We start from the raw sequence: 12,575 nt of genomic DNA, 5'->3' as shown, positions 1-12,575 counted from the left end.
GGGGGAAGAAAAGAAGATTGATTGCTCCTGATGCCCAGCTCAGCAGCTTGGAAGAGGCCTTTTACCTAGTGTTCTGGCTGGGCACGAGGGGTTTCCTCTAGTGTTTCTGCCTCTAGCATTGGCTGCAGTGATTCTGCCTACTCTCGGGGATCGAAGCCTGTAGATAATACAATTATTTACAACATAAAGCAATATGAAATTTACCTCAGTCCCTTCCCCTGCCATCACTGGTTATTCTACTCCAGTTTCTGGTCAGCTTCCTGTTGTTTTTACTTCTCAGTCCTCAGGTAGCCTCAGGTTGCCTTTGTGTGTTTAGTCTGGCATTTTTAGTTGTACTCAGTGGGGGAGAGAGGCTGTATTGGCTTGCTACATCTTGGCTCACTGCAACTCTGGTATACCACTTTAAGAGGTTTTTGTCGTTGTTTTGAGAGAGAGAGAGAGAGAGAGAGAGCACGAGCGAGCGAGAGAGAGAGAGAGAGAGAGCACGAGCGAGCGTGAGTGCGAGCAGGGGAGGGGCAGAGGGAGAGAGAGAGAGAATAAGCCCACATTGTGCATGGAGCCTGACTCCGGGCTCAATATCACAAATGTGAGATCATGACCTGAACTAAAATCAAGAGTCACTCAGGCACCCCAAGAGTATTGTTTTATCCACTTTATCCCAAGAATTTGGAAAGGATATGTAAATTTTTGTATTGAATTAAGGGACTACGCAAATAAATTTTTGTTGTCTAAATTTAGTTTTTTAAGTAGTAGTTTTTGGGGGAGAGTTGATTATAGTTTTTCTTTGTTACTAACGCAGTTTTATTTATTAAAAAAATTTTTTTAGTGTATTTATTTATTTTTCAGAGAGAGAGCGCATGAGCAGGGGAGGGGCAGAGTGAGAGGGAGACACAGAATCTGAAGCAGGCTTCAGGCCCTGAGCTGTCAGCACAGAGCCCGATGCGGGGTTTGAACTCACGAGCTCGGAGATCATGACCTGGGCCGAAGTCAGATGCTTAACTGACTGCCCCCCCAGGCGCCCCACTAACACAGTTTTAAACTGTAAGTTAGATTCTAAAATAAATGGCTTCCTTTTTATAAGAGTGTTCAAAACTATAATATTAATCTTAGACCCCTGCCATGGTTGAGAAATAGAATGTTCTCCTTGGTAATATACAAGGTTAATTATTTATGTGAAAATACTTTAGCCCATAGGAAAGCATAATTAGTTACAAAGCATGTAAACATTTATGTTTGTCATGATAATTATGTTAGCACTTATACGTATCAAATTCTGGCTTTTTAAAAAATATTTATTTTTGATAGAGTGCATGAGAAAGGGGCAGAGAAAGGGTGACAGGATCTTAAGCAGGCTCTGCACTGACAGGCTAACAGTAGCGAGCTGCTGAGTTGGACTCTCAACTGACTAAGCCACCCACCGCCTCACCAAAAGCGTAGTGTGTAGGTTTGATCTTACTAGACAGATGTTTGCGTACTTCACGTTTATAATTTTAAGAAAATAGGCATCATTTTTCCTGATAATATTTTATACTTCTATATTTTCTGTTTTTTGTTTTAGAAGAGAGCGTACGTGAGCTGGGGAGAGGGGCAGATGGGGTGAGAGAAGGGAGAGAGAGAGGACAGCGAGAGAAAGAGGGAATCTTAAGTAGGCTCCATGCTCAGTGCAGAGAGTGATTCAGGACTTGATCCCAGGACCCTATGATCATGACCTGAGCCAAAATCAAAAGTCAGATGCTCAACCTACTGAGTCACCCAAGTGCCCCACTTTTTTTTTTTTTTCAAAGGGGTTCTGGATTTGAGATCCTGACAAAGGCATAGTTTTGCATACCCTTCGCTAAATAATAATTACTTTCGTTGTATACTTAATTATACTTTGCAAACTGTTTGTTAGAATATTACCTGTCTCCAGAAGCATGCTGTCTGTTCTATGAGGACAGAAAATGTTGTCAGTCTCTTCTATTGGATCCATAGTGCCTGGCACTAATGAGTATTTTTGGATTGAGTAATGAATTGTTGGATTATAGAGAATTTGCATTTTCTGTCATCTTTGGGCTTTTTAAAATATTTTCCAACTTTTCTGTACTAAAATATAATCACAGAAAAGGTTTTAAAGCCTAAAAGCCTTTAAGGTTATATTTTATTATTTATTTATTTATTTATTTATTTTTCAACGTTTATTTATTTTTGGGACAGAGAGAGACAGAGCATGAACGGGAGAGGGGCAGAGAGAGAGGGAGACACAGAATCGGAAACAGGCTCCAGGCTCTGAGCCATCAGCCCAGAGCCTGACGCGGGGCTCGAACTCGGGGACCGCGAGATCGTGACCTGGCTGAAGTCGGACGCTTAACCGACTGAGCCACCCAGGCGCCCCCTTTAAGGTTATATTTTAAAGGAAAAGATTATTTCTTAATTTTGCTCATTGATTTTTAGATTTATAACATTTTAGATTTTATGTGCTGTGATGTTTCAATTACATATGGTTTATTTATTTCAAAGATGCACTTGAAACATTGGAAATTTTTAAAAAGTTTTTAAAAATACTTATTTTTGACAGAGAGAAAGCAAGTGAGGGAGGAACAGAGAGAGAGAGGGAGACACAGAATCCGAAGCAGGCTCCAGGTTCAGAGCTATCAGCACAGAGCCCAACTTGAGGCTTGAACTCACAAACCGTGAGATCATGACCTAAGCTGAAGTCAGATGCTTAACCGATGGAGCCATCCAGTCACCTCAAAACACTGGAAATTTTTATACGGGCACATTATTAGTTTAAAATCAGGAGCTGTGCCTTTGTTAAAAGCTTGATCTGGGGCGCCTGGCAGAACATCTGTAACATATCTTTTGCTCTAAAAAGTTCTGATTGTTCAAGAATATTTCTACTTCAATGGAAATAACCCAAGCTTATGTATAGTTTTCATTCAAACATTTGTTACAAAGAAATTTACTTTAAAAAATCTGAGGTACGGGCAACTGGGTGGCTCAGTTGGTCAAGCTGGGTGGCTCAGAATTTGCGGTCTGTGAGTTTGAGCCCTGCGTCGGCCTCTGTGCTGACAGCTCAGAACCTGGAGCCTGCTTCAGATTCTGTGTCCCCCTCTCTGTCTGCCACTCCCCTGCTCACATCCTCTCACAAAAATAAAAAACATTAAAAAAAAATATGGGGCGCCTGGGTGGCTCAGTCAGTTAAGCGTCAGACTTCAGGTCAGGTCACAATCTCGCGGTCCATGAGTTTGAGCCCCGCGTCAGGCTCTGTGCTGACAGCTCAGAGCCTGGAGCCTGCTTCCAATTCTGTGTCTCCTCCTCTCTCTACCCCTCCCTCGCTTGTGCTGTTTCTCTCTCTCTCTCTCAAAAATGAATAAATGTAAAAAAATAAAAAAAAATAAAAATCTGAGTATAAAGTCACTGTTGGTCGCATTATTCTTTTAGAACATGCTTTTAATGTTGCGTTTTCTTAGTGTTGAATCTGCTACTGTTAATTCTGTTGTTACTTTCTGGTCACATTCTGCTATGTCAAGTGCAACTGATTTTATGTTACTTCAGTACATGCTTATTGTATCTAATATTTCATTGTATCTAATATTTATCTCAAATCAAAAAATAATTTGGAAGGTCCTGCTATATAGGAGAGGAGAACTTGTATATTAGGGAGTGACAAATTTTGGATATAGTTGAAGTAAACCTTGTAGTAAAGTATTCGTTCTCAGGTATTACAGTTGGAGAATAATCTCTTTAAAGTGACTATCAGTGAAACAAGTCTCTTACTTACTTTTTTATTCCTATATGCAAAACACTGAATTTCTATTTTTTTATGTTTCAAGTTATTTAGGAAATTTTTTTTCATTTTAATTTTGACTTTGAATTATAAAAATAACTTTCACAAAAATATTTTGCGAAAGTTAAAAAAATCTATATAGTCAAGATATAATGAAGAAAAATCATTTACAGCTTTTTTAACTGTGTAAGTTTTCTGTTGCTGTGTAACACATTGCCACAAATTTAGCTTGTGGCTTAAAGGACCACAGATTTATTTTACAAATTCCATGGGTCATGACCCAAGCACTAGTTTGCTGCCTTTGCTGATGGGCTCACCAGGCAGAAATCAAGGTGTCATCTAGGCTCGATGCTCTCATTCAAGACATGGGTTTCTCTTCCAACTTCATTTAGGTTGCTGACTGAATACAGTTCCTTGCTGTTATAGGGTTGAGGTCTGGTTAGTTCGCTAGCTATGGGCTGGGGGGTTGCTCTCAGTTCCTACCAGCTACCTCAGGTCCTAGTAGTCATGTGGCCCCCTCACACGGCCATGTGAGAGAGCTAGATCTTTGGTGTCTCTTCTAATGACACTAGTCCTGTTGAGTCAGTCTTATGATCTCTTGTAACTTTACACTCTTACAATTTCATGTCACTTTACCACCGTGTAGGCTCTATTTTCAAATACAGTCACATTAGTGGTTGGGGATTCAACATAAGAATTTTGAGGGGAGAGATACTGTGGAGGGCCATTGTGGCAAGTATAGTTAAAACAAGATTGCACTAAAATATGATTATTATATTTTTCAAAGTAACATAGGCATGTAATTTTTTTAAGGACTAAAGAAATTTTATTTGAAGCTCATCCTTCTCACCTTACGCTGGATCCTCCAAAGAGAAAAATGTTTCAGTTTTTAATACTTTAGTTCCTTTGCTGATTACGTTCGTGTATCTAAGCAGTACTTTTGTAATACTGTTTCTTGAATAGTCGATTTTAGATGCTATTGACTTTTTGCAGAATAGATGAGGTATTAGTTCAATTGTGTTGCTCTTGCTGTCTTTAATACCTCAATTTTGCGTGGTGGGACTCTGGAATTAGGCAGGACAAATTATTTTCCTCTGGGTGTATCTTCTGTGTGTACTGTGGCTTGTGGTTTCCTCTTTATGTCCTCAGTTACTAATCCCCTTAATAATATTTCCAGTTTTTGTAAATTTGTGACATCTTGTTTGCTGATTATACTCCCCTTCCTATTCTGTTTTCATTGTGAGGTTTTGTTTTTTGTTTTGTTTTGTTTTTACCTGTTTAAGATTGTATTCCTTTATTGTCCCCCTAACAGGAGGAAGAGGAGAAAAATGTCTGTAGTCAGCTTGCTGTCTTGAATTTAAAGTATCAGGATTGTGTTTGTTCCACAATTTCTGATTTTCGGATTTTGGAGATTTGAGGGATTCTAACTAGTACTATCAAGGCAGTAAAGGACCATTGTTGGGAAAGATGGATTGGATTGATCACTGTTTTAGTTATTTTAGGTTTACATAGTGGGTTAATTCCGTTGATCATGGAGCCACACCCTTGAAGGTTTAACAATTAACCTGTAAATGAGCAAGATTTTACCTAAATTTGATTGTTCTCCTGGGTGGTCAGTTAAATTCTTTTTTGGGCTCTTCCAAGGTAATGATAGAATTCATGTAATACCTATGCTCAAATTGGGAAAGGCACTGAAGTTTTTGAAGTGAGTTCCCTTAGAATAACAGCATGAAGTACAACATTTTGTTAAGTTTTGGGTGATGAGTCACACTCAGCGTGTGGAAGAGGGTGGATCAAGGAGGACATGAATATGCTTTCCAGAGACATGAGATTGCAGTGTTTATCTAAAAGGAAAAAAAAGTGCACAGTTCTAGGATTGAGAAACATTGCCCAAGTTCAGAGTTGGCCTGCTTTTGTAGGTAACTTCTCTTGGAACCTACCCTGCCCATTCATGTGTGAATTGGTCCTCAGTTGCTTTCTTGCAACAGGGGTAGAGCTGAGTAGTGTGATAAGAGACCATGTAGTCTTAGAGTGTAAAATACTGTGGTGACTATTCCTTGGCCTAATCAGTAGTTGACAGCTAGCAACTTTAAAGATCTTTATTCTAAATAAAGCAGCCAGCAGCAACTCACATGTCTCAGTGTAGGTAAAAAATTTCTCAAAACTTGATTAAAGTCATTAGAAACTGATTTGATTAGTTGTTGTTTTCATATCTAAAAAATACATTTGATGTGCCTACAAGTTCCTGAAGGAGTGAAACATAAGGAAGGAATTAATTAGACTGAAACCCAGGCTATTGTTTAATGTCTTTGTGTAAATAAGTCTTTAGTAGCCAAAGGAAAGGACAGGTCAAGACTGGGACTTCATTTCAGTCAGAGGTCAGACAGATACGGAGAGTTTGTATAAATAAAGGATTGTCACATGAGATTAAATAACATTAGAACATAGCATTTGAGGGGAAGAACCTTGGTTTTCAGACACAGCAGGTGTCAGTAGCCCTAGAAAAGTTAAAATAGTCTTAACAAAGGGAATGATTTGATGGAACAAACTAACAGGAATCAGCAGCCACTTTAGACGTTAGAAAACACTATAGCAGGGAGCCAGCCAGACCCCAAAAAATTGATGTGTAGGATTAAAACATATACATGAGAAAACTGGATATCTAGAGAGCCCAAGCTTAGAGTGCATGCAGCTCCGATTTTCTTACCCAAGCATAGTGGTGGGAATCATCAGGCAAATGGAAAAAAAAAGTCCCAGAGTAAACTTTCATTCTTCTCCAACATTTTCCAGTATAAAACCAGATCACATTTTGAGAATACAGGGAGAATAACATTCCCAATTTTTGGTGCGGGATTGGTATTTCTGATTAGAATGAGGATTGAAATGAAGCTTGGCACTTCCTAATGGCAATATTGTAGCAGAATTAAGTTATCAGTTGGGTATTACAGGTTTATTACTGTCTATCATGCATTATGTCATATCCTGTAGATTTAAAGATTAAATATACTCTCTTGATATACATTGGATTATTTATAGAAGTTTTTTAAAAGCTTTGAATGGTCTGATAGTGTATTTCATCACTATTTTCTTTTTCTAAAATACTGAATGTTGTAGTGATAATCGTACAATTCTCAACAAATAGTCTTTAATGCAGGTCCTAGAGGATTGAGTTTGATGTTGAGAGAATTGACAACAGTGAAATATATAGAACACTTAAATTGAGATAGAAGTTGAATAGAAGGAAAAGTGGATAATGACAAGCTGTCTCTGAAGTCATGTGCTTAGTTCACATTAGTTCATTAAATGCATAAATTTATACTCCACCTACTTCAAAGGAACTTTGAAGCAGCTTATCAAAATTAGACACCCATGAAAATACATTTTATTTTTAGATCCAGTAAAACTAATAGTTAAATATAGCAGAGAAGTAGATGTCAATAGACATTTGAGATTTATGTTCAGACAAGTAAAAGAAACATCAGCAGGCTCACTTAGAAGCCAAGCCACAGGATGGGAGAAACATTAATTTTTTTTTTTTTATTAAAAAAGTAAGCACATGAAAAGTAGCTGAATCATTATCCTGTTTCTGTATTCAAGGAGAAAATACTTTGGGAATTCTTGCATAAGGGATTTTTTGGGGGGATTAAAGATAATTTCTTTAACAGATTGGTAAAACACAGTGTACTTACAGTTTAGTAAAGGCATTTGGTGGGGAATTAAATGAAATGATCTGTGTCCATATTCTGATGATCAGATTTAATAAAGAAATGAGATTTTAGAGAATCCAGAATAATGGTTAGTTGGAAGTGTGTATATTAAGTGAGCCTTGGAAAAGTACTTTATTATCAGTATTTCTCTGAGTACTGCCTTAAATTTCTGCAGTAGCTGCATTTAAAAAGGGGGAGGAGATGTCTGGTGAAAGATGCCTTTTAAAAATGTTTTATAGGTCTAAATTGCATGTCCCCTAACTCACCTTCCAGCCCTCAACACACACAAAGAGAAAAAACGAAGCTTTGGTGTGCTGTGATATGGACGAATACTTGATTGAGACTTGGGGGCTTTGCTACACGCAACGTATAGTCACCTTTGCTACATGCAATCTATAGTCAACGCATAGAACCTGATGCGTTTTCATCTCCCTAGTAATAGAAGTTATTTTAGGATGGACTTGCAAGTATTGGAGTGAATAGATGTTTGATGGATCCCTTCATATTGTTCATTTAGATGGAGAACACCTACCAGAGAGAAGGATTTTAATTTTAATAGTGGCTAGCCTTGTTGAGTAACTTAAATATGTTCTAAAAGCTTTATTATATGTGATGTTTCTGTGAAATGAGTTTCTACTTTGTGAATGAGAAAATGAAACTTCAGAGCTTTAGCAACTTGTAATAAGGTGACATAGTTGGAATTTCTATCCAGGTCTTTCTGTGCAAAGCTTGTACAATGTTGTGTCTTATGTGTATTCATTTAAATTTATTCTTTACAAATATTTATTTTTTGAAGATACTGAAGGTACAGTTTGGAGAAAAGGAAAAAATCTAAACAAAAAAGACACAGTTTCTATTTTTGAGCTTACTCTCTTGTAGGAGAAGGCGAGAGTGGGTCTCAGACAGGCAGCAGCCAGAGCCTATGAGAAATTCTGGGAAATTGACCTTTACTTTTTATATACAGCTTGGTGTAAGCACTGTAGAATGTGTTGATGTTATTTTGTACCTGGTGAATAGACTGGCATACGGGTAAGAATTGAAGACAGAAATATATTAAAATTCCCTGTGAGGGGCACCTGGGCAGCTCAGTCGGTTAAACGACTGACTTCATCTCAGGTCATGGTCTCACGGTTCATGAGTTCCAGCCCTGCGTCGGGCTCAGCATTGACTGCTTGGAGCCTGGAGCCTGCTTCAGATTCTCTGTCTTCCCCTCTCTCTCTGCTCCTCCCCTACTGTGCTCTCTCTCAAAAATAAATATTTTAAAAAATTTCCTGTAAATTTGACAGAGGTAGTTTCTTATATCATCTGATGGGATCTTGACCCTAATGGGTGGCAGTGTCATCAACAGGTGGGTACTTCAACGGAAGGATATTTGTATGCCTCACAATTGATTTCAGCTTGAACAGCTCTTGTACCATTAATGTCATATTAACATAAACTGTATGAAAGGAACTTACATTCTTTGTCCTTGGTGTTACTGTCATTTGTGACAGTTCTTTTAAAAATCAAGTATTAGTTAAATGGTCAACAAATAAATGTCAGAGTGCTATGATGAGTGCTTCAGAGCTGAATGACGTACAATAAGAGCACGAAAGGGAATTATTGATCTGGCTGATTATTGGGTGTTGCTTGAACTAAGATGTATGACTGCACATTAACTGGCAAGGAGGCCATGGTGAGGAGTATTCCAAATAGAGGGAATGGGTCCCTTTTAAAGGCTCTGTGGCAGGAAACTGAAAAAAAAGACCATCGTGCCTAGAGCAAAGGGCTCAGGATGGGAGCATGGGGCGAAATGAGACTGGAAAGGTAGACAGGAATTGAACCATGTGTTTATTCAAAGCATGGGAAGTCATTGACCTTTTAAGGGGTATTAGCCAACTGATCAGATTAGTTTTTGAAAAGATAGGCGTCCACATCCGTTTAGAGGTATTGTCTGTGTGAGAGATGAAAATGATTTGAGCTGTGGTTGTGATGGTGGTAGGAGTAGGAAGAGGAGACAAATATGGGGGAAACTGGGTAAAAATCAGTAGAATTCATTGATAGATGAAGCAAAACCTGTAGAGGACTCCCTAAATTGCCAGTTGACTAACATTCTGTTTAAGTTACTTTTAAAGTCTGTTCAGATTTATTTTGGCCGTATTCAAAAGGCCAAAGCTTAGTTTTCAGACTTGAAATTAATAATCTTGTAGCATTATAGTTAAAATCTTAGCATCACTGAGTACAATGTAAATATTAATCAGTATTCATTTAAGCTTAGTTATTTTTCACTGCCTGATTTTTCCCACCTTTTTTAAAAAAAAAATTATTTATTTATTGTGAGACAGAGCGAGAGCAATTGCGGGAGAGGGAGGGAGAATCCCAGGCAGGCTCTGCATCATCAGTTCAGAGCCTGATGCAGGATTCGAAATCACAAACTATGAGGTCATGATCTGAGCCAAAGTCGGACGCTTAGCCTACTGTGCCGCTCAGGTGCCCCCTGATTTTCCCACCTTTAACTGATTTTCTCTCTAAGCAGTTTTATCATCCTTTGCTTATATGAGAAATTTCAAAACAAATTTTTTTTTTTTGGCATGGGGGATTACTGCTAAACCTTAAATCCTTTGATTTCTAAAAAGTTTTGAGATATAATATATATACCATACAGTTAACCACTTTGAAGTGTATAATTCAGTGGCATTTAGTATGACTGTACAACATTACCACAATCAATTTTAGAATATTTTTATTACTACCCAAAAGAAATGTTGTACACATTAGTAGTAACATATCATTTCTTCCAAATTCCCCCAGTTGTAGGCAGTCACCAGTAGATATGATTTTTCTGAACATATCATATAAATGGAATCTTGTAATATCTGGTCTTTTTAATATAGTTTTTTTAACTGAGTATAATGTTTTCAAGGTTCATCTATTTTGTAGCATGTATCATCCCTTTTTTGATGGCTAATATTCTGAATGGTTTTAACATATTATGTGCATTCATTAGTTGATGGACATTGGGTGGTTTTCCACTTTTTTACATCACTTTTTTATGAGTAATGTTGTAATGACCATTTGTGTACAGTTTTTATGTGAACATTATTTTCAATTCTTTTGGGTATATACCTGGGAGTGGAAATGCTGTGTCATATTATGTATTGCTATGTTTCACTTTTTGAGGAACCACCAAGCCATTTTCCAAAGCTGCTGCCCCATTTTACATTCCCACTAGCATTGTATAAGCTTTCCAGTTTCTGCACATCCTTGCTCACTCTTGTTATTATCTGTCTTTTTGATTATAATCAAGTAAATGTGAAGTGGTAACTCATTGTGGGTTTTTGTTTTTGTTTTTTAATGTTTATTTTATTTTGAGAGAGAGAGAGACAGCAAGCTGGAGCAGGGGAGGGGCAGAGGGAGAGGGAGAGAGAATCCCAAGCAGGCTCTGTCCTGTTGTGTACAAAGCCCCACACAGAGCTTGATCCCACAAACCGTGCCTGAGATCATGACCTGAGCTGAACTCAAGAGTCAGATGCTTAACTGACTGAGCCACCCAGGTGCCCCCCTCATTGTGGTTTTGGTTTGCATTTCTCTGATGGTTAATGTTGTTGAACTTGATTTTTAAAAGAAACCAGCACTTTGATTGTATTGAGACTATAAAAATGGAAATGTTTGGTAATTTTCTGTAATTGCTTAGAGACCATTAGTTTTGCTGTATTTAAAATTTGTTCTTTTTTTTTCTTTTTTTGTCAGTTGTATTCCCTGAATGACTATAAACCACCCATTTCTAAAGCCAAAATGACCCAAATTACTAAGGCTGCCATCAAAGCTATTAAGGTGAGTAATAAATTTTACACTTGAGTTTTCAGAAGAAAATACTATACTAATGTTTTAGAGGAGGAATAATTGTTAAAGATTATATAGTTGACCATTGAACATCACAGATTTGAACTGCACAGTCCTCTTACATGTGAATTTTTTTTTTGTTCATAGGTACAGTGCAGGTACTGTGGATTTTTTTTTTCTTCCTTAGGAATTTCCTAATTACATATCCTTTTCTCCAGGTTACTTTGTTGTAAGAATATGGTATATGATACATACAGAAAATACGTGTTAACATTTTGTTATTGGTAAGGCTTCTGGTCAGTAGTACTTAATTTTGAGGGAGTCACAGTTCTGTGCAGATTTTCGACTGTGCAATCAGTTGGTTGCTCCTATAACTCTCATGTTGTTTCAGGGTCAACTGTGTATTTTCTTCCTCTTTACAGAGTTAATAAATGTTCTTGGGGAAAAACACAAAAATGAAAATCTGGTTATCACCTGCTAGCTCGCCTACCTAGAGCTAAACATTTAACATTTTGATAAATGTTCTTCCATGAACTTGAAGCTATCATTTTTCTTTACTTTTCATAAGCAAGATTTAAGATAGGGACACATTGTGGAGAATGTGTTTATGCTGTTGTTTGTCACACTGACTTTACAGAATCTTGGTAAAAGGTTTCTAAATAAAAATTAATGTTTTTTTTTAATTCTATATATTTGAAAATGAGACATTATGAAAAATAATTGAGCCTTATTGTTTATAGGACATTTGAACTGGGGGTAGAGGCCACAGGCATTTCGCCATTGCTCTGATACAGTGGTTTTGAGCCAATCTGTGTTGACTCATGGATATTCTGAAAATCTCAGAGAAAGGTTGGACTTTCTGTAGAGAAATATACAGATGCACAAAATTTTGCATAAAATTTCTTGGCCTTAAGGACCTTTTGAAGTTCAACCAGACACCTCTTTCTAAGAGGTTCTTGTCCCCAAAGTTAAGACTCCCTGCTTTAGTAAGCTGTTAAAATTGAGAATGAATGAGTGCTTATTTTTAATTAAGTAGGTTTCAACCTGTGGATATTTGGTGATATGTTTTCCTACTATAAATAAGAACATCAGCCATAACCAGAAGCACCAATTATTTGAATAAGTTGTCTTTGAATAACCGCATTATCTATTAGATTTAACAAATTCCTATTTACAGAGAGAATTGCCACTAGGAAAAAATTGACATAGTTGATTTTTCAGTGTTCTGATGGCCAAAGCTTAGTTTTCAGATGTACAGTTAATTTCTTACATCATTATAG

General features: G+C 37.3%; 1 protein-coding gene across 9 annotated transcripts in view; it reads left to right on the top strand.

Annotated features, from left to right (window-relative positions):
- Positions 1 to 12,575, top strand: part of SCAF8 (SR-related CTD associated factor 8) — a 198,181-nt gene that overhangs the window by 24,732 nt on the left and 160,874 nt on the right. For all 9 annotated transcript variants that reach the window (XR_005782614.1, XM_040448810.1, XM_040448812.1 and 6 more), the window contains one exon: positions 11,203 to 11,286. Coding sequence is in view for 8 of the 9 variants with exons in the window: in XM_040448810.1 (XP_040304744.1) it covers positions 11,203 to 11,286 (84 nt within the window). In the remaining variant the exon portion in view is untranslated. The remainder of the gene's footprint in view (positions 1 to 11,202; positions 11,287 to 12,575) is intronic.

The sequence above is a fragment of the Herpailurus yagouaroundi genome, unplaced genomic scaffold (genome assembly GCF_014898765.1).
Source record: "Herpailurus yagouaroundi ecotype Mexico unplaced genomic scaffold, PumYag 198, whole genome shotgun sequence".
Classification (NCBI taxonomy): Eukaryota; Metazoa; Chordata; class Mammalia; order Carnivora; family Felidae; genus Herpailurus; species Herpailurus yagouaroundi.
This window is presented reverse-complemented; position numbering and strand designations above follow the sequence as displayed.